The 25,580-nt window shown below is 37.2% G+C and overlaps 2 protein-coding genes across 2 annotated transcripts; both read right to left on the bottom strand.

Annotated features, from left to right (window-relative positions):
* Window positions 1–1,322: 1,322 nt before the first annotated feature.
* On the bottom strand, window positions 1,323–7,797 carry LOC117617979 (disease resistance protein RPV1-like). The gene is made up of 10 exons (XM_034347619.1): window positions 7,658–7,797; window positions 6,389–7,248; window positions 6,151–6,254; window positions 5,770–6,045; window positions 5,544–5,649; window positions 5,210–5,333; window positions 4,200–4,277; window positions 3,060–3,137; window positions 1,990–2,273; window positions 1,323–1,903 (listed from the first exon to the last, which is right to left on the bottom strand). Exons 1-10 carry the CDS (start codon window positions 7,795–7,797, stop codon window positions 1,323–1,325), a joined length of 2,631 nt encoding a protein of 876 aa, XP_034203510.1.
* An 11,049-nt stretch (window positions 7,798–18,846) lies between these two features.
* LOC117619393 (probable carboxylesterase 15) lies at window positions 18,847–20,026 on the bottom strand. The gene has a single exon (XM_034349338.1). The coding sequence runs from the start codon at window positions 19,986–19,988 to the stop codon at window positions 18,987–18,989; it is 1,002 nt and encodes a 333-aa protein (XP_034205229.1). The 5' UTR covers window positions 19,989–20,026; the 3' UTR covers window positions 18,847–18,986.
* Between the last annotated feature and the right edge of the window lie 5,554 nt (window positions 20,027–25,580).

The following is a 25,580-nucleotide window of genomic DNA, read 5'->3' as shown; positions in this document are numbered from 1 at the left end:
TGAAAAATAGATGGTTTGGATCGTTGAAAAAAAAATCGTAGGGAATCTTAAAGGGTGCTCCTCAAATAAAATTATTTGAGAGATCCCTCAATATAGAAAGAGACTATATATATAACCATGTTATCATTCATCCATTAATCTCCCATTTGATTTCGCAATCGATTCTTTAAAATATTCATAGATGAAAATGCTCTTTTGACTGTGGCAGTAGCAACTGACAAAATCAATGCTAATGCTACAAGCAAGTAAAACTAATGTTAAATGCGCAACATATCCAAATAAACTTACCACCGTGTGATATTTAGAAAGGAAGAGAGGAAAGACCAGCACAACATATCTACGTCTTCTAGGATTCCATTATGAACCCCACCCCCCACTCCCTCTTTCACACTGCTCCATAAAACCTCATTTAGATCACCAAGAACCACCCAAGCCATATCATCCCCCTTAAACCAAACTGGTGACACCCTCAGCATACAACCAAGACAACAAAGGAATGATAAGCTCACAAGAAAAATACTAGGTATGGTACCACATCAAAGCCATAAAGGCTCACAAGAAGGAAACTCAAAGTTCCTCACTTATTACAGAGAACATAAGGAATCTTGCACCATGATTTCAATATTGTTTCGTTGGGGTATATTGTCGAATGCATTGCGTGCCTTGCCAATACCAATCCGACAGAGAAAGAGTGCAGAAACAAGAGCAAAGCTGCAACCTCAAATTCACCTGAGCAACCAAACTTATCTTTAACTCATTAATAATTTCTCAATGTTGGCTTTGCTTCCATCACCGACGCATAGAAAATCATAGATCGAAATTGAGGATATCTCGATGATAAGCTCTTGTTCGTTGAATGAGAAACTTGAGAGACAGAGAGAATAGATAGTTACATGAGTTTGATCAGGAATTATTATGCAATCAGAAGTCTTGCACTTCACGTTCAGTTACAAATTAGTTTATAAAAAAGGCTAGAAGAATAAGAAACAATCTCTACACATACAACTGATTTCAACATTGTTAGAGTTTTCAAAGAGAGAGAGAGAGAAAGGAAGCAAAACGAAAATCTCATTTTTAGTCACACACACACTATGCATATGAATACCGTTGGGAATAACATATTCCCACATTACATCAATTCAAATCTAGCCATCCATTCATCTACCCCATAAGGTAGTGACATGTGGCATAACCTATATCTTACTCTAAGATTACATCTTAGTTGCACACCTGGACCGTAATCTAAGGGCTGAAATTTAAACTAAAATCAAACTTTAGTTCTAATAATATTTCAGTAGACACTTATAAACTAACACTCCCTTCTAAGTGTGAGCTTTCCTAAGGAATTCAAAATGATCCCTTGCTAATGCTTTGGTGAAAATGTCCGCAACCTGCTCTTCAGTTTTGCAGTATAGTAGATCAATCTCACCATCTTGAAGTGCATCTCGGATGAAATGAAATCTTCGATTGATATGTCTGGTTTTGTGATGATGGACTGGATTCTTTGATGTGGCAATGGCTGAAGTGTTATCACATAACAGCTGAGTTGGTTCTGCTTGCTCTTCCCCAAAGTTAGAGAGCACAAATCTCAGCCAAATGGCTTGCGCAGTGGCTTCTGTTGCACTGATGTATTCTGCCTCTGCAGTTGAGAGAGCAACACTGCTTTGCTTGATTGAAGCCCAAGAAAACACCCCTGAACCAAGATTAAAAGCATAACTTGATGTACTTCTCATGTCTTCACTTCCACTCCAGTCACTATCACAATAGCCTATCAACACTGCACTTTTTCCTTTCTTATAGGCAATACCATAATTCACAGTGCCTTGTATGTATCTCAGAACTCTTTTAGCTGTTCCCATATGTTTCTTGGTAGGACTATGCATGAACCTAGCCAATAAGCTTCCTGCAACATGATATCTAGCCTAGTTGTAGTTAAGTATAGCGAACTCCCCACCATTTGCCTATACAAAGTCTCATATGCCAAATCACTTTCATCTACTTTTGAGAGCTTTTCATTCACAGCCAATGGTGTTGCAACAGATTTACAGTCCTTGAGCCCAAATTTTTCAAGCAAAGTCTTTGCATACTTCTTCTGATGCAAGAAAATACAGGTATCTATCTGCAATACTCCAAGGCCAAGAAAGTGGTGAAGCAAACCTAGATCAATCATCTCATACTGTCTCATCATCTCATTCTTAACTTCAGTCATCATGTCCTTCGAGCTTCTTGTGTAGACAATGTCATCTACATACAATGACACAATGAGAATGCCACTGTGAGATGTTTTGGTATACAGTGTAGCTTCACTAGCACTTATATGGAAACCAGCCTTTGTAAAGTAAGAATTTATTTCTTCATATCAAGCTCTTCGAGCTTGCTTCAGACCATATAGAGCTTTCTTAAGCTTGTACACTTTATCTTCCTTGCCTTGTAAAATATATATAAAATATAGGCTTATCAAGGAGTTAAGGTAGTAGCAAAGAAAGGTCGGTTAAAAGTGATTACTTAGATAGGTGCATGAATTGAAAATAAAATAGATGAAAAAATTGCCAAACACCCAAGAAAATCATTCAAATTAACATACAGAAATCCAACAGAAAATAACTTCAAAGTTAGCTAAGAATACCAAGCAAAATTAACATAAAGTTAGAAATGGACAACTTAGCCACGCTAGTCCCAAAGCAAAAGGCAATGAATTGCCATATAACATTTTATCAACGATGTAGATAATGTGGATTACAGAAAAATCATGTTCCTTTTTTTTTTTTCCTTCTTTTTGTTGATACAAGCAATATTGAAGGGGGGAATTCGAACACACGACTTCGGGTGCATGGGTAACTGCGCTTAACCACTTAAGGTACAAGCCCCGTACGACAATACCATTCCCACATCGGTCAGTGCACCTAACATTTGTCAAATGTATTGAGCCTGAACATCCACCACCAGAACATTTGTATATATCAGTTGAACATATCAGCTATTTGATGAATTACTATATGAAAATAACCAAACAAACTACAAGAACAGGATAGTAATTATCACATTCAACTGCCACTTACCTAATCTTGGATGACGATAAGGCTTCATAGTTCATACCATTGAGCCTTTGAATCCCCACTGAACCAGCTCTGATACCACTTTGTTGGATTTAGAAATACAGACAGTAAAAACATTAAATTAGGTTCACTGTGTAGGGAGAAGCTTGATGTAATATAGCATAAAACACAAACAGATAAAGTGCCATTGGAGACATGAAACTCGAAGGTTACCCAGAGCTCCTACACAAACAGAAATTAATGCCGAAATATCCTAAGTCAATATTGTACATGGTTATTTGCTGTTTGAACTCCAGATGGTTTAGTATTTGCAAGGTTATGATATATCTTATGTAAATCACATTTCCATAACTTTATGGCCTATGGACAAATTATAGCGTTCATGTCTAAACTTATTTTCTTTTTTCTGTCCTAGCAATCTAGGTACTTGAGCATTTTCACAAACACCTAATATGCACACTACATTACATCCTTATAGCGTCATGAAAAAATACAGAAGAGCTTGAAAGAGAGTTTAAGAATAAGGTACACCTACCAAAACTTCCGTCATATTATCGTCTCGTTTGGAGGAAAAGAACTTGCATGTAATGGGAATTAAACTGTTTTGCTATTCCTGTGATATACAAGTTTTTCTCCATTTGGAGATGGTTGCTCCTCCATAGATATACTCTTCTTCTGCCGTTTTCGAGGATTCATTGGTTCCAAAGGCAAAGAAAGCCACTGCTCTTGCAGATCGGTGTCATTCACTGCCATGACGTCACCACCATCTTGCTTGTATGCTAGGTGGACTCCACAATTTTTAAAGAACATCGACCCTGAGCTGCCACTACAATAAAATTTAACTTCGCACCTCCTTGCATGAAGTTTCACACACGGACACGGCTTGATTTGTAATGGAACGTACTTGAGCCACACATGAGTTGACTCTGTCTCTCTGGAATAAAAATGAACTTCACCATTCATTGAAATTTCAACTCGAAAACAATAATCAGCAGATTTACTTTGTGTTATTATTTCAAAAACAGCACAAAGAGCCAATCCCATGTGTTCCTATTTCAAATTTCTTGGGATTTCAATTGAAAGTTCACATATTGGTTTCCAACCTAGAGGGTAGTCGACAAGATATTCATATATAAAATTGACCTCTTTCCAGCAACTGAACCACTTCGGAACTTCACTGCCTGGTAGTAAAATTTCAAAGTTGGTGTTTTCAGAGGAGACCTGTGACACATTAAACATGATTATAGAGAACCCAAGTAAGTTTTAATTTTATTGACCCAAAAAAAAGTTAATTATGATTTTGGTGCATGTAGCTTGGACGAGTTTCATTTCGGTCCTGTAGTTTCAGCTTTCATGATTGTAGAGACGTTTTAGGGCAATGGCTTAATTCCATCCCTTTTTTTGTTCTTGGCAAAACTAGGACATAAATGACAAATGCGAGCAACCATTGGACTTTTCATAGGAGTTAAGCACTTCAAATGTTCCCCAAACGTGTTAATTTCATCTTCAGAAAAAGAAAAAAAAAATTACAAAATCAAGTTATTGTTAGTGAATTGCAATAACTAGTACACACGTTTAAAATGGCAAAAATTGAAATTACGAAACAAAAATCATAAATTTTTCTATAAAAAAAGAAAAAAAGAAAAGAAAAAGGTAGTTATAACCAATCTATGCAGATAAAGAGAAGAGCTGACCTGATTCAGTAATACACCTTCCATCTTAGCCGCATCATAACCCAGATTGTCACAGTCTACAGCAATTGAACAAATCCATGCACTCGAGCTCTCCTAACTCATTGTGTTCCAATATGGTTGATAATTTTGAAAATCTTTCTAATGATATGCAATCACTTACATCTACCCAACTTAACTTTGATGGAAGTTCTGGAATTTCTAAAAGCCACTTGCAAGAACACAATTTAAGCTCTCACAAGTTGACAAACTTACGAATGCATGAGGGAAGAGTAATAAAGTTGCTTCCTGATAGATCAAGTTCTTGTAATGCGAACGCTTTGTGATAAATTGCATCCTCCCATATGAAATTTCAATAGCTTGGGAAGCACCAAAGAAAGTGATTTCCCAATCCATGAAACTTCAAAGTTCATATTATGTGGAAATGTAATAAGTTGTGGGCAGTCGTCGAGAAAAAGATACCTAAGATTTTGCAACTCATAGATGTTGCTTGGCAGATTTGTGAGGTTGGGAGAATCATATAGATTTAATTCTTCTAGGCCAGTGAAAAATCCAACTGATGACCGCAATTCTTTTATGACAGTGCCTATTAGAATTATACATCTTAAGAACTCCATCAAACCCACAATTTCTGGAAAAAAATTTAATCTTTTGCAACCTTCAAGATGAAGAATTTCCAAAGATTTCAACCACATCCTTCTTGGAAAAATCGTAACATTAGAGCATTTATGAATACTCAAGTGAACAAGTTTATCAAGGAATCCGACAGAAGGATGGACCTGAACTAAACTTGTACAGTAATTCAGATTTAAGTACTCTAAATTTGGGATCCTAGAGAAGTCGGCGATTTCTGTCAGGAATTCACAATGATCTAAATTTATAGACTTCAGCTTTTGCAAATTCTGTGAGACAAATAAACAAGAAAAATTGACAGAAACAGATGCTAAGTTACAAAGTTTTTTTTTTTTTTAAAATTTTAAAAAACTCTTTTGAATGGTAAGAGGCACAAATAATTTCAATACTTTCAATCCCTCCCCTGGTCGTGTCAGGTGGCTGCGGGGCATATTGAGCTTAAACAGTTTCTTTGGATTGAAATTGGCTGGAAAAGATTGCAATGGACATCCAGGCCAATCAAGGAACATCAACTCATTAGGGAGATATTCAACATCTACAAAAAGCCGTGCATTACAATTTATAAACAGTTTAAGATTTTTCATTTTTGAAAAGCTTGTAGCATTCAACCGAATGTCATCTGATTTGGGGCATTGTACCACGATTCCTTTAACTTTGTCTGTTCCCTGTACCAAGCAACAATATTAACACTAAGTTGTTAACTAAAACTATATTTACATGAAGTGTTTCTTATTTGAAATTGAATAAAAGATCATACGTATTCTACTTACTGTGTTTTCTGTCAGAACGTGATAAACATCCTCAGGAAACCACAATCTACTACGCTTGCCAGGCTCAGTGGGCGACTCCTGACGAACTATTTCTTTACCCATTTCTTCAATCAAGTCATGCATCCAAAGAAGGTTGTTTTCAATAGTTATGAGGGCCTTTTCTATGAGTACTTCAATACCATACTTAGGGTTGAGGTCACAACTTTCTAGTACTTCTATCACATACTTCTACTTTTACCTTTAAAAAAGCATGCAATGTCAAGGAAAACTTCTTTCACGGAATCTTCCAAACTGTTGTAACTTATTTTGAGAATTTCATGAATCTCATGGTTTGGAACTCTTTTGTAATTGTCTAACGCATCTTGCCATTGTTCTTCGCTTCTGCCGCGTAAAAGGGAACCAAAAACTGTCAGAGCTAATGGAAGGCCATCAGCGTAGTGTAGTACTACCCTTTTCACTTTCCCATGATCGACCATATGAAAATTTCTTCCAAAGGCATTCCAACTGAATGGTTGGATAACTTCGTCACGACATAATTCCTTAACCTTGTATATTAGATTAACTTGATGAGCCAATAACAAATGCTTATCTCTTGTTGTTATGATAATTCTACTTCCTAAACCGAACCAATCACACCCTCCAGCTAGTTTCTTTAACTGGTCCAGGTGACTCACGTCATCAAGAATTAAGAGAACCTTTCTATGGCTTAACATTTTCTTTATCACATTGATTCCTTTATCAACATTGGTTATCTTCAATTTTTTACCCCTAAAAATCTCAAAAAGAAGAGTGTTTTGTAGTTCAACCATGCCTCCATCTCTGATGGAATTTTCTCTAACATTTGCCAAAAAACAGCTACCTTCAAATCTTTTGACAATTGAATTATGAACAGCTTTAGCAATTGTTGTCTTACCAATTCCACCAGTCCCCCAAATTCCTACCATGCGAACATCGTTTTTCTCAACATTTATAAGCACATTCAAATCTCGCAGACGATCCTGTATTCCAACTGGGTATTCAGCCACATTCAAATGCAGACAATTCAATACTTTTGCTGAAATCTCCCCAACGATGTCGTGGATGAATTTAGATTCATACCTGTTAGTTTAAAAGCATATAAAACATTAATGGAATGATATTTTTCTATATATCTTACATTCATTTTCAAAGAAATGCAAAGAATATAAATACACACGAAAAGAAGGAAGAACCGGGGAGAGAGAGAGAGAGCTCCAATTCTCATTATTGGTGGCCATGATGTTGATTGTTTTCATCAACAAAACATGGTTTTTGGGGTTAAGCTCAGTCTCAGAACTATATTCTCATTGCTCTGTTTTCTTCTTGTGTTCTATTCTGCTTTTGTGCGTGCTTAGATTAGACATTAAAGCTGTGAGTTTTGATTAAGTGCAGGGGCCTAACAAGAATCTGACAACATCCATAAAGCTTAAGTTGTCTACTTTCACGACTGAAATAAAGCTTAATTAATAGTGGTTGGAAATATAAGTACCCTTCCAAGAAAGACCACCCAGAAAAGTTTGATGCTTCCCTAAGAGCTGCCCTCCATCGCAGCACCTTCCCGATATCATTCTTAAATTTGTGTTCATGATGAGCAAGTGCTTCTCCAAAATTCTCTCTGATTTCGCACATCCGAGGGATCTACTTTGTAAAAAATTGGCCAAACTATTTGTTCCTTTGACTCTTTACAACTTAGGATGTGAACAAGTTCATCCAAGCACCACGTCGAGGATGCGTAGTTTTCAGAGAATACGACGACAGAAATATTTGACTCTTGAATTGCTTTGGAAAGTGATGGCCATATTTTTTCCCCTCTGCAAAGCTCATCGTCCATGAAGGCATTAATTCCCTTCTGTTGCAAAGCACCGTAGAGATGGTCTATGAAACTGTAGCGGGTATCCGTACCTCTAAAACTCAAGAAGACATCGTAACTCCATGGATGGGGAAAAGAAGAAGATGAAGAAGGGGAAGAGACTCCCTCAGTGATCATTGACGACTCGTTAGAGAAAAGAGAATACAAAATAGTAGGGGTGTTTTCGGTGCGGTGACTCCCTCAGTGATCATTGACGACTCGTTAAAGAAAAGAGAAAACAAAATAGTAGGGGTGTTTTCGGTGCGGTTACCGCACCGAAACAAAGAAACCGTTTACCGGCCGACTACCTGCGGTTTAGCCAAAATCCAAACCAACGCCGCACCGCACAAAGACGGTTATCGAAGGTGCCGGTTACCGTGGGTGGCTGCGGTATCGGTCGGTTACCAAACCTGCAACAGACGAGGGAGGTGATGAAATCTGGGACAATTGCACGCTAGGAGGGTTTGAGTTGCCGTACCAGATCTAGTTGATGGAGATTTTGCTAGAGAGAAGAGAGTCACTGTGGTACTGGAATTACAAAGATGGTTGCTGGGTTTAAGAGAGAGGGTTCGAAAGGAAGGAGAAGATGAGTTTTAAATTACCAAAAATATGTGGGGAGAAAGGAAGAAAAGTAAAAGTGAGAAAAAATAGATTAAAAATAAATATTATTATTTAATGCAAAATTAAAAATTGAAAAACTAACATTGATGTTGGTGTCATAATTAGGGCTCGTCAATGCCCGGCCCAAATTTAATTGGCTTGGGTTAGGATGGGCTGGGCCGAGCTTTAAAGAGGAGTGAGAAAATATTGGGTCGAATTGGGCTGAATTTTTTTAGAAAATTCAAAGTCTAAGCTCGACCCATGAGCCAGGCTTGAGAAAGCCCATCGGACCGGGCCGGGTCTAAACGGGCCATACTTCATTCAAAAAAAAAAATCATAAACTTAATCATAAAGGCATTTTAGTCTAAATTTGATATTAAACTCACTTAATTCTAATATTTTCACTTCAAACCAAATTCATAAAACACCCAATAAAGTCACACAACTTATAAGATTTTCCACAAAAATAATAAAACCAAGTATTATTTGTGAGGTTATTGCATAATTAGATTGTAATACATTTTAAAAATAATTTTAAAAAATAATAAGTATCAAAAAAATATTTTTTTTAAAGGATGGTATGAATAAATATGCAAATATTTGGTGATGTGTTCAAGAAAAGCATGATTATATTTGGTGGTACGATTTTGTTTCATAATATGATTATATTTGGTGATGTGATATGTTGTTCATATTATATACATATATATGCAGAGAGCTTCCATTGAGGGATCCCTCAAATACTTATTTGAGGGATACCCCTTGTAGGCCCCACTCCAGATGCATTACACTAATCCAAACCGTCTATTTTGTAGATACTCATTCAAAGATCATGTCTACAAAAAATCACTTGAATCAGATATCATTTGACCACTCAATTGAGGTATTGAAATTTTCGTATTTTCTTGAAGCACCGTGTTCATTGATTTTGTAAGACACAATTGGATGTCGAAACGGTTTCCGATTTGTCTAATTTTTTGTAAGAATGATCTATGAATGAAGACCTAAAAAATAGATTGTTTGGATCATTAGAAAAAAAATAGTAGGGTACCCTAAAGGGCGTTATTTGAGGGATCCCTCAATAGAAGGGGACTGTATATATATATATATATACAGAGAGCTTTCATTGAGTGATCCCTCAAATAAGCTTATTTGAGGGATACCCCTTGTAGGCCCCACTCCGGATTATATTTTACTAATTCAAACGGTCTATTTTGTAGATACTCATTCAAAGATCATCTCTACAAAAAATCACTTGAATCAGATATCATTTGACTACTCAATTGAGTTATTGAAATTTTAGTATTTTCTTGAAGCACCATGTTCATTGATTTTGTAAGACACAATTGGATGTCGAAACGTTTTCCGATTTGTCTAATTTTTTGTAAGGATGATCTATGAATGAAGACTTAAAAAATAGATGGTTTGGATAATTGGGAAAAAAATGGTAGGGTACCCTAAAGGGCGTCCCTCAAATAAAATTATTTGAGGGATCCCTCAATAGAAAGGGACTGTATATATATAATTGTTTGATTAATAATTGACACAAATTAATGTGTTAATCATCCAATTATAAACTAGGAATGAGTAAAGAAAAGTAAATGACATGAAACAAATTATATATGTGATTTAAATGATGTAATCCTAAACCTAAATTCTTATTTATACATAATTATATGTGTATGCGGGCCTAACAGCCTGGGCTTTTGTGGGCGGGACATGCCGGGCTTTCTTGGGCTTAATCGGACTGGGCCTATGGGCCGGGCCGGGCTTCAGACACCCAAGCCCAAGTCTAGCCCGGCCCAAGGCCGATTGGGCCATCTTAAAGCCCTTGACGGGCTGGGCCGGGCCGGGCAGCCCCCATCAGCCTATGAGCCCGCAGGCCAAATGATGAGGCCTAGTCATATACCAACCCATCACCTCACCTCTCTTTCTTTCACGTCCACGCCTCCTCCTCCCACTTCCCAATTAATTTTTAAGTTTATTTACTTTATCTTTTTATTTTAAAGAATATGTTTTACAATTAGGCTCTTGGCCTCTTTCGACTTGAACACAGAAAGAAGTTCAAAATACAGAGATGTAAAGGTGAGAGCAGAGAGATGGGTGGCGGCAACGATGATAGAGCAGAGATAAGGGAGAAGGAGGAGGCTTTAGTGCCTGTAAGGCCATATAGGGGAGAGAGAGAGATAGAGGGAGAGAGAGAGAGAGAGAGAGAGAGAGAGCAAGGAGAACTTGAGTCGAGAGTTCGATAATGAAGTGCAAGTCTGAGAAGGTGGGAAGCAGATGGCTAGTTTCTTCTGCAGGTGTATTAATATATATATATATATATATATATATCGGTCGATTGCCGTTGTTGACGGCTTTGGTTTCCTTCAACCGCATCCGCATCCTTAGCATTTAGGCTTGTTCGTCCAACCGCAACCGGTCATTGACCAGAAAAGTCAACAATTTGCCGACCGAAAATATCGGTCGGAAACCGCCGGTATTTGCCTTCTAACCGCACAACCCTACAAAATAATGCGTTCTCTATTCGTTTAGAATATGTGCTCTCACTTGTGAAGTGATATCATTAAATAAAGGCTTAAGTACTACATGCCCCTGAAACATTTGTCAATTCCTACTAAACCTCCTTAAAGTTGAAGTGATTTATTTTGCCCCTTGATTGATGTCTTGTGTCTCACTTTACCCCTCACTGTCAAGTCTATTAAAAACTTCATTAAAAATGCTGACGTGACACCAATAAAACCCACTATTTTGCTAAGACCATCTCCACCCATAAGGGCTAAGTCTAGGGCAAGCAAGGGCTGCCACTATTCACGTGAATAGTGTCAGGCTTGCCATTTGTGGTTCCATCCATGAGGGCTAAGTCTAGGGCAAGTCTAAGGCAATTACTATTCATTTAAATTTATTTTTTATTTTTTATACTTAAACCATTGATTTTGATAAGCTTTTCGGATAAGATTTTCAATTCCCAAGTGTTAATATTGATCGTAAAATCCTCACCTAAAAATCAAGATAACATTTTCAGATAAAATTTTGAAATTAAATTGGTGTGGAAAGTGAATAATAATGGTAGGTATGTATAGAAAAAATTTCCAGAAATTTTTTCATATTTTTTTCAATTTTTTTAAGCCAAAAATTGGACAACCGTTGGATTGTGCAAGATTTTTTGATCGGAGGCTTCAGGAGAAGCCACATGGCTTGTAACCATTGGGCAATGTGGGCTGGTGGGTCCAACAGTAAAAAAAAAAAATTGAAAATCAGCTGCTGACGTCAGCAGCCCGAAGGTAACAGCCCAGGCAGGATTAGCCCGTGGGCTTGCCCAGGCTGGTGGGACCCACCATTTGCCTTGGCTCATTGTTGTGTGCAGGAGCTGGAATGGACTGCCAGGGGGCCTTTTGCCCAAGTTTGGTGCAGCGGTGGACATGCTTTAAACTAAGTGCCACTTGTGAAGAAAAAAAATTAAAAATTATCTTTTAAAAAACTTAATTTAACTATTAAAAATAAAAATAATACTTTAAAACCAAAAGCATGCAATATAAAATAATACTTTATATTTTATATTGCATGTTTTTCAGATATGTGGGAAACTTGCTAGCAAAAACTTAGCCGTTTTATGCTGTTACCCAAGAAAAAGGAAAAAACTTAGCTTTCTATGGGAACCATTTACAGAAGATTTTGTCGAACTTTTCGTAAACGTCATATATTGTTATATGAGGCAAACATAATTTAATACAAAAATAGAAAGAAAAAGAAAAAGAAAAAAAAAAAAAGCTAAGTATTGTATTGGGAGGAGGTGGAGGGTATATTCTTGTACAATGTCTCCAAAACCAAATAAAACATCTCTCTTTACTTTCTACACACACTACTCATCAATCATCAAAACAACAAACCAAACACCACATCCCAAACTCAACAGAAAGCCCAATAAATCAACAACAACAAAAAAAAAAAATATCAATCAAACAATCCCAAGAAAGTAAACAAGAACACAAAAACCCAAATTCACCTGAAAAATCTAGAGAAAGGGCCGTCTCCTCCAGGAGGAATCGCAGACCTCACCACCAAAGCCACTGATAACGACGTCACTTCCACCGATAATGGCTGTGGTTTTGGCTTAGGGAGGGGACTGGGTTTTGAGTCTGCGAGGGAGGAAGAGAGAGGAGTGGGAAGGAGAATTTGGGGATTTTTTGGTTTTAAAAGTATTGTTTTTATTTTTAATAGTTAAGTTTTTTAAAAGACAATTTTTAATTTTTAATTTTTTTCTTCACACATAGCACTTAGTTTAGCAAAATAGTGAGTCCTATTTGTGCCATGTCAACATTTTTAACGAAGTTTTTAACATACTTGACAGTGATGGGAAAAGTGAGACATAAAACATCGATCAATGAGGCAAAGTAGGTCACTTGAACTTTAAAAAGGTTTTAATGTGAATTGACCAATGTTTCAGGGGGCACTATAGCACTTAAGCCTTAAATAAATGCCATGTGAAGTCATGATATCATTAAATAAATGCCCCGTGGTTTCCATCTCTTTTATGTGTGACTGTTTTTCATGAATATGTTCTCTATAATCTCATTGTGGGCCAATTTCCGTCTCTTTTCTCTGTCACTGTTTGCGTTCATGTTTAGCATATGCAGAACAACCATTTTGTGTTTAAGGTTTGCCCCATTATGTTAGTTTTCAGATAAAAATCGTTAAAATAGTTGACGTGGAATGGATATTTTGGTAAATTTAACTATTAAAAATTAAAAAGTTCAAATTAAATATTAAAAAAATGCTTGAAATGATTTAAATTTTCTAAAAATATATAAAATAAAAATAATTTATGAATTACTTTTTAACAATACTTAGTAGCCCATCCCAACCCCCAAGCTCGACGGTACCTTCAAACCCCTCATCTTCTCTCTCTCATCTCTCCATCTCCTCTCATGCTATCTATCTCTCTTATCTCTCCCTCACTTCCCCTCCAACTTAGATTTGGAGTAGAGAGTGACGTCGGAGAAATATCTCCCCCAGTGTACCATGTTCTTCTACAAAATCAAAGCCAAGCCAAAGTCAACCATTTCTAAAATTTACAAAACTCCCTAATAAATAATTCAATAAAAATAAAAATAAATGGGGACATAAATCAATACCTAGTGTGTGGTTGATGAATGATGAGTGATTGAAGAGGAAAAGAGGAAGAGGTGTGTGGGTGATGATGATGAAGGAGGAGTGATTGAAAAGAGAATGGGGAATGGAGGAGAACGAGAGTCGGTGAGAAGGAGAGGGACGATCCCGAAGACGATGGAGGAGGGGAAGGTGATGTGAGGATAGAGGATGGCAGTTGATGTTGAGGCCGAGGTCGGCTGATGTGGCGAGTAGCAATGGTTGGGAAGATAATGCCAACCCTAGGGCTATGTTTATAGTATTGAGTCCTAATCGAAAAGGAGTTATCTAAGTCTGGTTACGGGTTGAATAGATATTTATGTATAGATTGCGGCTCAGACAGAAGCGGTATCTCCAAGGCCTGCGAGGATTGCAGCTCGGCCTGCGAGGATAGATAATTAATTATAGGTTGTGGCCCGGATAGAAGCGGTATCTTCGAGGACTGCAAGGATTGCAGCTCGCTCTGCGAGGATAGATAGTTAGTTATAGGTTGCGGCCCGAATAGAAGCGGTATCTGCGAGGCCTGCGAGGAGGGTATTGACAATATTTATAGAGTTGACGGATCAGGATTAGTGGTACGCCTAGGTGGAGAGAATTTCAGTTATAAGATATTATTAAACTAAGATAATGGAGTTCAGTATACGGCATACTTATTTAGTGTGTGACTGATATGAGTAAAGGAAAGAACTACGCGTGGCTTGATACCTCAGTAAGGGTACGTAGGCAGCCTAATGTTACAAGGCGCAGCCACGAGGTCAGGTAATAAAAGGTAGTCAAGTTAAGTTATATTGAAATCTAACACTATTCTGGGAAATGTTCAATTTACAGGGGAGACTCTGTTCAATTTTCAGCAGAAGTCTAGCTGCTAGAAAACTGGGTTTTTAGTTAGAATGGTAGTTTGGTCAGTTGTGCCCGGCATTTGCCAGATGTCTGACACGCACAGGGTTCGGCTCAGATTCCAAAGTAGAATTTGAGTCGGGTCGTTTCATTAATGAAACGTGGCGCTATGAGATACTGACACCCGATGGAAAAGCTAACCATGCACCTATCACGCGCTGCCATATGTCATTCTCTTCCATTTATTACTATTTTCCAATATTTTGACTTCCAAAAATTAAAATAAATTCATAATAAATATGAAATTTTCACCAAAAAATACCCTGGACTCCTTGCAACATTTCCAACATCTTTTGAGACTTAAAATATAATTTTGACTAAGAGAAAAATTTAAATAATTTCGCAAAGCCAAGTTTGCTTCCATACTAACAATAACACCAAGTTGAAGATCACTAGTCTTCATCACTATTACAACTCTTCCTCCAATTAAATTTTCAAAGTCAATTTTTGATTTTTGAGTATCATAGTCCAAGATAATGTCGAAAGGAATTTGTAGAAAAGTTCGGTGTATTTTTCTGATTTTTTAAATGATTTTTCGTGAATTTTTTAAGATAAACTCACAAAAATGAAAGATTAATGACACGTGGGTTATGAGATACTGACACCTGTTGGAAAAGCTGACGACACACCCATCAGGCGCTGCATGTGTCATTCTCTTCCATTTATTACTATTTCCCAATATTTTGACTTCCAAAAATCATAATAAATCTGAAAAATTCACCAAAAATACCCTAGACTCCGTACAACATTTTCTACACCTTTTGAGATTTAAAATATAACTTTGTCTAAGAGAAAAGTCAAGTTTGCTTCTATAATAACAATAACACTAAGTTTTAGATCATTACTGTTCCTCCAATTATTACTTCAAAATTTCCATAGTCAGATTTGAATTTTCAAGCTTTATAGTCGAAGATACTGTCATAAGAAGTTTGTAGAAATTTTTGATTTTTTTTATAATGATTTTTTCTTTATTTGTTGTGAATTGTTTAATGTAAAGACACAAAAATGAACATTTGATGACATGTAGCGCTACACGAGAATGACAACCGTCAGAAGCACTGATGACACATCTATCAAGTGTGCCACTTGTCACTCTCTTCCATTTAATATTATTTTTCAATGCTATAACTCCCAAAAATCATATTAAATTCATAAAAAATCAGAAAAATATCACTAAAACTTCTTGTGACACTTTCTACATCTTTTGAATTTATCTAAAAAAATTCATAAAAATATTAATGAATATTTCTTAGTCAAAAAATAAAAATAATATTTATGAAGCTTTAGTTAATAGTAAATCAAGTGATGTTGAAGCTCTAATGAATCCCATTGAAGCCTTTACGAAACATATTTTGGTGGCAAACAAGTGATTTGTGTCATTTCTCTATTATTTTATTGCATTACTTTTAAAATTATAAAAATAGACGAAAGCTTTAAACATGTTCCTTGCATTGTTGAAGGAGTGGGTAAGGTAGGGTAGGGAGGCGGACGATGGAACTCATGAGGACGATGGTCCTCACCCCTTACCGATGCCGCGAGTGGACTCGATGTACTAGTGGAAGAGGTGGCAGTACTTCTGGAGGTGGTTGACGCCCTCGATGCAGTAGCACCAGTAGAGCTTTTCTCTGATTATCTTGGCCTTCTCGATGTCTATCCACTTCTCTCGCACTGTGTGCTCCCTCATATCCAGCATCGACACCGGGTCCTCGTACGGATTCGCCGAATCGAACTCATCTGGCGACGACTCGTCGAAGTCCACAGAAGAATCCTTGATAGTTTACAGACTCTAGAAAACTGTAAAAACTCAAATATCCAGCGCCAAGCATCTAATATTTTGGAAGAAAAAAAAAACCCATCTTAATTTATGATATCTACTTGATAAAATAAAAATATAATTTCATGACAAATAAAGAAACAGAACGACTCATATTCCAGGTGGGGTAGAAAGTCTCTTACTCTTATAGTCGCCCCATGTACAATGAGCCAAGAGACAAAGCAGATCAATGTATACAGCATAATCAGTTCCTTGAAATTCAGTATAGGTTATGCATATTGGTAAACAGTCTCTCAGATCTGGAGGCCTTACCGTGACTAAAAAATTTAAAAAATTTAAAAAAATTCAGAGACTTGAGAAAGATCAATACAAACCAAAAGAGATGGAGAATGAGTGGGAAGAGGCTTGAATCTACGAAGCCATAAATAAAAATAGAAAACAAATTAGCCCTGTCTTCTAAATAAAACCCCTCAAAACTATACCTACAACACCAAATTGTTCACATACCCGCACACCAATACTCTTTTCCCAAAAAAGAAAGCGATAGATCCAGATTGGTAGCCACTCATGACAGTTTTCATGGTAGAAAAATTTATGAAGGGGAGATGAGTGATGCTTTGTATAGAAATGGAAACAAGGAAATGAGCGGTAGATGGAAAGATAGATGAGAAAAGAGGGATGTTGTTCATGGATATTGAAAAGTCCACTGGAATGGTAAGGTGGGATGAGTAAAGCTGATTGCTTTCAGTTTTTTAATATAATATAATTTTAGGGTAAAAATATCTACATTCAAGGGCAAGGCTTCTTTTGACAATTGAGATATTCTGCGGCCCTCTCCTTTGAGTTTACTATTTAGACTCTCCTTTGAGTTTACTATTTGGAATTTCTAGATGAGAAAAGAGGGATGTTGTTCATTGAGATTGAAAAGTCCACTGGAATGGTAAGGTGGGATGAGTAAAGTTGATTGCTTTCAGTTTTTTAATATAATTTTAGGGTAAAAATATCTACATTCAAGGGCAGGACAACAGACAATGTGGGAAAAAATGGCGCCCCTCACGAGAATGAAAAATTTCACCAAAAAGTTTTGGAGGAGGGAGGAGAGAGAACAAATTGAGGGTTTGATTCTAGTACAACTGTTTCACTTACAACTGTTTCACTTCCTATTGCTTTTTGCGAAACCGTTAGATTAGATTCAATGGTGTTTTCGTATAAAGTTCTCACATAATTGTTCTCACTAAATAACCGCCCTTTAATAAAAGAGTCTTAAGAAGAGATGAATGGGATAAGTTGGATCAACAAGCCCAAGAAATGGGCCACCCCCCTTGGTGCTGAAATTTTGGAGAGAGAGGGTTCTCCTATGTATTCTATATATTCATTATATAGCTCATCTTTTCTCCTTAGGGTTTTGAGTCTTGCAAAGGTGAAGAGGAAGTGAGAAAGCATAAAATCTCTCTTCCTTAGACAAGCTAAAATCGGCCCCAAGAGAAGTGTTGCTAGCACTACAAACTTCTCTTGTGTAGTCATCTTCATTCCAAAGGAAAGTTTGGTGTGGAGACTTTGGAGGTCACTATTTTGTGGCTTGGAGGAGAAGTACAAAGTGGATCCTACACCAACATTTGGTGGAATACTTGGGTTGGACTCAAGTTGCGTCCCAAATTTGAGTTTCTATCTATCTCTTCTCTTTAATTTCAAGTATAGTAGTTTGCAACGCACATCAACCCCTTGAACTTTAAGATTCTTTGAAAAGTTTTGTTTTTAGACTCTAGAATTTTGTTTAAAATCTTCCTTTACCTATCAAATGAATTTTTGATAATCTAAATGTCTAAATGAATTGTGATTTTTTAGAAAAATACAATACTTCCTTCATTATTTTTACCTTGGTTTTTTTTGGGCAACAACAAAGACAAAAGCAAAAGGAGCAAGAAACCAAACTGAATGAAACATGTTCTTATCAAAATACACCACTTTCTGGTCAATAAGGGTAAAATTGTCCATTCACCTATCAATTTAACACATGCCCAACAAGTTTGGGCTTCCTAATTGAGCTTTTCCAAAACAAAATTTAAAACTCACTCACCAATGACCAAACCCAAAATAAAACTACTCCATTTATCATATCCTTATTAGTAAACATTTTTATCAATAACAACTAAGTTTTCTATTATTATTATTAGGAAAGGGGTTTACGAAAATATGTATTGGGTGTGTGAGTATTTCGAACCTCTGCTCATATGAGTGGAAGTAGAAGAGCTCAACCAATTGAGCTATATTATATACCCCACTGATAATAATATAATTATTTTATGGGGCATGTTGCTGTAAATGATTCATAGCATTCATAGCGGTCTAAATTTATGTTACAAGGTTAAAAAAAAAAAAAAAAGAAAAAAAAAGAAAAAAAAAAGAAAAGCCCACCTGAGTGTGTGAGACTGATCACATATATGTATACGTAGCACAGAAACTGCTGGGGGCAAAAGGGAAAATTACAGGTTTAAACAAAAACCATAAATAATAAGTACAATATAGTAACCCGGTAACTAAGCCACTTCAATGCTTATTGACGAACTCTGTGATCCCAGAAATAAGCCCCTCAGTTTGGGCAGCTGTTTGTGGGTCCATATCCACAGCAATCTTGTTAAGATAAAAACTATGAGACATTCCAGGACTGATCAAAAGCTCCACCTCCTTCTTAGCCTTCTTCATGGCCTCATAGTACTCCATCTCTGTGTCTATAATCATGTCCCTCTCTGCAATACAAAGAAGAAACGGAGGCAGCTTCAGGCTATCCAAATCCGGTGCTCCATAACCCATTGGACAAGTTATCGGATGGTCCTTTGTGGACCCCACCGGCAATGCCAAGCTCAGAAACTTGTCCACCATGTCAATGGTAAGCATAGGCGACTCTGGCTGCTCCAACTCCGACCTGCTCCTCACTGCCCGAACAAAACCCGGGTGGATTGGAATCCCGCCCGCTAGCCTTAGCGGACTCAAATCCGCCTTCCCAGCTCGGGCGGCAACTTCATGCACGAGGTTACCGCCTGAGCTGTCTCCTATAAGAAAAACACGGTTAAAGTCGCCGTGATTGATCAGCCACGGCTCGTATGACTCGCCTTGGGCAAGGGAACGGAGCCAGAGAAGAGCAGAGAAGCCGTCGTTCACGGGAGCAGGGAGGCGGTGCTCGGGCGCCAGCCTTAGGTAGACGGAGACACAGATGGCTTTGGCGGAGCGAGCAAGCCTGGTGTACATGTGGTAGTACATGTACCAGTCAGCTTGGCTTATGCAAAAGCCTCCTCCGTGGAGGTGAAGTATTATGGGCAGCTTGCTCTCGTCCTCGGGGTTTGTTTCCGGCAGATAAATTCGTAGGCGGAGGTTTTTGTTGACGAAAACATCACGGGTTGCAACTCCGTCAATGAATTCGTCATGGGGTGGGACAGGCTCAGTCATGAACTGTACCTGAGGAGGTCCAGTCCATGTTCGGTCGACTGAGCCGTCGTCGAAGACTCTAAGCCAACCGGACACTTCATTGACAACTACTTTCTGGCAGACCATGGTCGATAGCTAGTCAAGAAGGCTTTGAGTGTGATAAGAGTATTATGTGGTAATGCGGTGGATGTGGAATTGAGAGGCGACCCTTTATATAGGAGTTGGATGTGTGTGAGAACTGAGAAGGTTGTCAGAAACTAAGAAGAAGCTCCAACGCGGTTCACATTTTCAAAGATGGAAAAGTAATGAAAATATCTCTTCTTTTTTTTGTGGTCATCGTCAAACTAAACTAATACAAACAATAGTCATCACCAACAAGATTAAAATAACAGCTGAATTAAGCGACACCAACTTGTTTGCATTTGATGACAAAGTTATGAAATAGATAAACTTATTTATATTTTCTGTGTTTATATTTTCATGACCTTTGCAACAGAATTGTGTGGAAATTTCAATAAGAATATATGTATTACATACTTGACAATTAGTCTGCAATTACAGTAATATATTTGTCTTCGTGGACGAGCCGTTAATTAATGTAGAGGAAATAAATTTCACTCTAGTCTTTTGTACGATAGGATACACGTGTGAGGCAGAGAGAGGACTAATTTGTTTATTGTAACCTTAAATAATTACCACCAATTACGGTAATAAAAATTAAAAATTTACTAAACGCTTGTAATAGCAAATAATTTCTGTAACATATAGACCATATCATATGAGCCACGTAGAATATTTTAAAAATACTTTTACATATAATCATGTAAGTGTTAGATTTTACATCTCAACAAAAAATAAATAAATTGGATTTTGTACTTGGGAAATCTTGGCCGAGTCTTAATGGTGTGACGTGTCATGAATATAAAGCCATAATTGAGTTTGTTAAGGCCTGGTGTTAAGATTTAGGCTTGAATAAACAAAACCGAGGAGATTAATTAAAATAAGGGTTGACTTGATTACCAAACAAAACCTTATACGTACGTACGTTCTGTGTTTACATTGTAGTTGTGTTCAGACGACGTCGTGGCTTAGGATTACTATCTGTATTTCAATGCTTCTCCTATTTCTGTTTATTTTCTCTCTTGACAATTTTTGGTATGTTGGTTTGTTCTAAGTAGCATCTTTCAATACGGTAGAAACAACCCAATGCTTTACTCACTATAAAATATGACATAAAAATAAAATCTTCTTCTCATCCTCAAGAAATTAGTGACGATTAAAGGTGAAGTTAAAGCCAAAGGATATATATATATATATATATATATATTGTAAATACCACGAGGTGTCCCCACACCTGAAGGGTGAGATTAATCCTTGTTTGGGGTTTGACTTGCCCCTGGCCACAAAGTGCTTCCAATGGATTTCGAACCCCTGCCATTGAGGCACTAAGTAGCTCGCCAGCTGGATGTGGCAGTTTGTGTTGGCGAGTCCTTACTTAGTTAGGATTTTGGTTTCTTATTTCATTAGAATTTTGGTTACTTACTAATTATTATTTAGTCCTATTGTAATAGAGATTTACTTCCTATTGTAATTTAGATATATTTCCTATTTTATTTAGGGTTAACACATCTTTGTACTTGTATAAATACCTCCATATCGGAGAAGAATAATAATATGAGCATAGGTGAGCATATTTGAATATTTACCCTACTTTGTTTGATATGGTATAAGAGCTAGGTTCCTAACCTATGATAACCTCTGCTAAATTAAGAGTCGTTGGCACTCCTCATTCCTAACCCATCATGGGTCTTCATCTTGTATAGTCATCTTCTTTTGTTCATCCTTTCATATGTGTTTTCACTGCACCTAGCCTTCGCATGCTTCTTTGCTACTATTCCAAAATTTTTTATTTTTCATCTTTGTATGCCAGATGTCTTTCTTGATGTCTCAGCTTACCTATCTTTGAAACTTCATAACAAGTCTCTTTACTCCGTGAGCCTCGTCACAGCACACCTAGCCTTTGCTTTCCTCCGCGAGCCTCTCGTCACCGCTTGCCGAGCCTTTCCTTTGACTGTCTACGGGTCTCTATCTTCTTTGGCTGCTCTCTTGAGTTGCCTTTTCGCTTCTCAGTTTGAGTACCTTATCTTTGTCTCTATTCATGATTTGCTGGGTTTCCTCCCTTACTATTCTCCTTTTCTGAAGTTTTTTCTTCATGGGACAGCCATATGCTACCACCTTCCCCTCTTGCATTTGTTTCTGCCATGAGACTGGCATGTTAAATCTCTTTACTATTATTTCAATTTCTATTCTTTCAAATCTCGACCCTTTACCAGTGTCGGATTTGATGGGGAGATAGATGCAACTTTATTTAGGTGCTTCAACTTTATTTTTCGGTGTTGCTTTCTCCAAATCTTGATTGTTATACATCGTCAGATTTGAGGGGGAGTGACACGGCTGCTCATCTATTCCGCTGCAATTCAGCTACCTTTCTGCCATGGCTGATTCTTCTACATCTGAGCGTCACTCAGGTTCTATTTCTTAAGTGCCACTTTTCTTATGAATCCGACTACCCCTTCTCTTCAAGGGGAGAAAGGGAGTGAAGAGAAGTTGTCTCTGCAATAATGGAAGTATTTGTCATTGTTATTGTTGTTGACTACTATGTCATGTCCTTTGTTGGTGCCAGTACCGTTGCTCATACCTGTTAGGTCTCTTACTGGGACAATGTTATTGGTCCTGCCTATTATGACTCTTGTTGGGGACAGTGTTGATTACTATTGATGATGCCTGTTCTGTCCATGCCTTATTGCTCTTGCTGGTGCCAGTGCCTTGTATTGCTGTTGTTGGTACCAGTATTGTTATTCCTGCCTGTTATGGTGCCAATATTGTTGCTCATGTCTTTGCTGGTGTGTTTCCGTTATGGTCACGCCCGTTGACCTTACCTTTGCTCTTGACTTTCTTTGCCTTACCTTACCTTATTTTTTCAAGGTTTGGCTTTACCTTGCCTTACCCTATTTTTTAGGGTTTGGTTTCTACCTTATCTGCTATCGTGCTCACAGGGTTTCTGTGTTATGCCTTACCTATTGTCGTGCTCACAGGGTTTCTGTGTCCTGCCTTATCTGTTGCTGTACTCATAAGGTTTCTGTGTTCTGCCTTACCTATTGCTATGCTCACATGGTTTCTGTGTTATACCTTACCTATTGTCGTGCTCACAGGGTTTCTTTGTTCTACTATGTGCCCTATTTTTTAGGGTTTGCTCTTGTGTTTCCACTGCGAACTTTGCTTTAGCTTGTCACTTGTTTCACTCATGGTTGACGAAAAGACCGTCTTTACAAGTGGTGCTTCTTAAGTATGGTGTTCTGTGACTCGCTTGTCAAGTTGGGCCTGCGAAATATCTTTGCCCAACTTGAGGGGGAGTGTTGGCGAGTCCTTACTGAGTTAGGATTTTGCCTAATTTTATTAGAATTTTGGTTACTTATCAATTATTATTTAGTCCTATTGTAATAGAGATTTACTTCCGATTGTAATTTAGATATATTTTCTATTTTATTTAGGGTTAACACATCTTTGTACTTGTATAAATACCTCCATATCGGAGAAGAATAATAATATGAGCATAGATGAGCATATCTGAATATTTATCCTACTTTATTTGACAGTTTGCCAACAATACCACACCTTGTGTTTACGAAGGATAATATTTTGAATGAGTTTGGAGGCTAGTATATTCTCTCACACAAGTACAATCGGAGGATTAATCTAATTGAGAATAACGAGACTGTGAGAATTGAATTGTTTTCTAATAACTCACATGAGAATCAAAATTTGCATAGCCATTAATAGCATCAATCCACATCTATATCAGAACCACTCTATAATTTAGTCAATGAAAGTCGTCATTAAAAGTGTAGATTCAATTTCGAAAGACACCTACACCCATTACATGGTTAAATTTCCAAATCCTCTTTTCTTTCATTTGATTCATCACCTCGGCAGCACCTGTCACTTTATTTTGTGGAAATTTAAATTTTGTGAATGCAGCCAAGACAGCCACCACCCACCCTTTCCACCATATCAAATCCTTGGAAGCTCATGAGAATTTGAGAAGAAATTCAGAGCATGACTAACATCCATATGTGTCTCATATATCAACACAAAACCCGAACTTTTGAGGTATATAATTAAAGTTAATTAGTATATCTTTCAAATCAAAGTTCTAGGATCCCTTATCTAAGTTGACTTGGCGTTAGACCAGAAGAAAGAACAGACCAAACAGAGTCATGTTGAACGAGTGCAAGTGCTGACAAAATAATGAAAAGAAAAGGACGTTATTGCAATGATGCTTTGCCTTCAAATATGGTGGTGTTGCTTTCACTTTATATTTTAGACTACCATTCTCACCTCCTCCACCACTACCTCCACCATCATCACCAACGTCATCACTCTTGAACTCTCTGTTTTTTGATTGCTATAAACTCAATTAAAATTAATAATAAAACTCTAACAAACTCAGTTAAAATGATAAAATCTATACACGAATTCAGTCGAAATCTATGTGGAGTTTGTAGAATTCAGTCAAACTCAATTAAATTCGATTAAACTCCATCAACTTTATAACTATTTTAAAATTATTTAAAATAGAAATTCAAATAATAATTTGTTACGAAATAAATTAAAAGAATAGTACTTCGATATTTATACATAGATACTATTAGATAGGGCTCGTCAATGGGCCGGGCTTTAGAAAATTCAAAGTCCAAGCCCGACCCATGAGCAGGGCTTGAGAAAGCCCATAGGGTCGGACTTGAGAAAGTCCATCGGGCCGGGCCGGGCTAAGCCCAACGGGCCGGGCCTAAACGGGCCCTACTTCATTAAAAAAAAATCATAAACTTAATCATAAGGGCATTTTAGTCCAAATTTGAGATTAAACTCACTTAATTCCAATATTTTCACATCAAAACAAATTCATAAAACACCTAATAAAGTCACACAACTTATAAGATTTTCCACAAAAATAATAAAACCAAGTATTATTTTTGAGGTTATTACATAATTAGATCATAATACGTTTTAAGAAATAATTTTAAAAAAGAATATGTATCAAAAAAATATTTTTTTAAAGGATGGTATGAATAAATATGCAAATATTTGTTGATATGTTCAAGAAAAACATGATTATATTTGGTGGTACAATTATGTTTCGTGATATGATTATATTTGGTGATGTGCTATGTTATTCATCTTATATATATAATTGTTGAATTAATAATTGACACAAATTAATGTGCTAATCATCCAATTATAAACTAGGAATGAGTAAATAAAAGTAAATGAAATGAAACAAATTATATATGTGATTTAAGTGATATAATCCTGAACCTAAACTCTTATTTATACATAATTATATATGTATGCGGGTCTAACGGGCCGGGCTTTTATGGGCTGGCTGGGCTGGGCTTAATCGGGCTGGGCCAGATTTCAGACACCAAAGCCCAAGGCAGGCCGGGCCATCTCAAAGCCCATAATGAGCCGGACCGGATTTTTTTCGATGGATCAAACGGACCCCCATCGGCCCATAAACCCGCGGACTAAATGATGAGGCCTACTATTAGATAGCATTGCTGCACGTTATTAGGAGATATGGTGAGTTTAAGCACTAGCCATTGGAAATTTCCATGCATCTTTTGTGTAGCTTCTGCATAGTCTTCATAGCCTTTTGAT

Source organism: Prunus dulcis, chromosome 2, assembly GCF_902201215.1.
Source record: "Prunus dulcis chromosome 2, ALMONDv2, whole genome shotgun sequence".
In the NCBI taxonomy this organism is placed as follows: domain Eukaryota; kingdom Viridiplantae; phylum Streptophyta; class Magnoliopsida; order Rosales; family Rosaceae; genus Prunus; species Prunus dulcis.
Note: the sequence above shows the minus strand (reverse complement) of the source record. Positions and strands in the feature narration are given on the sequence as shown.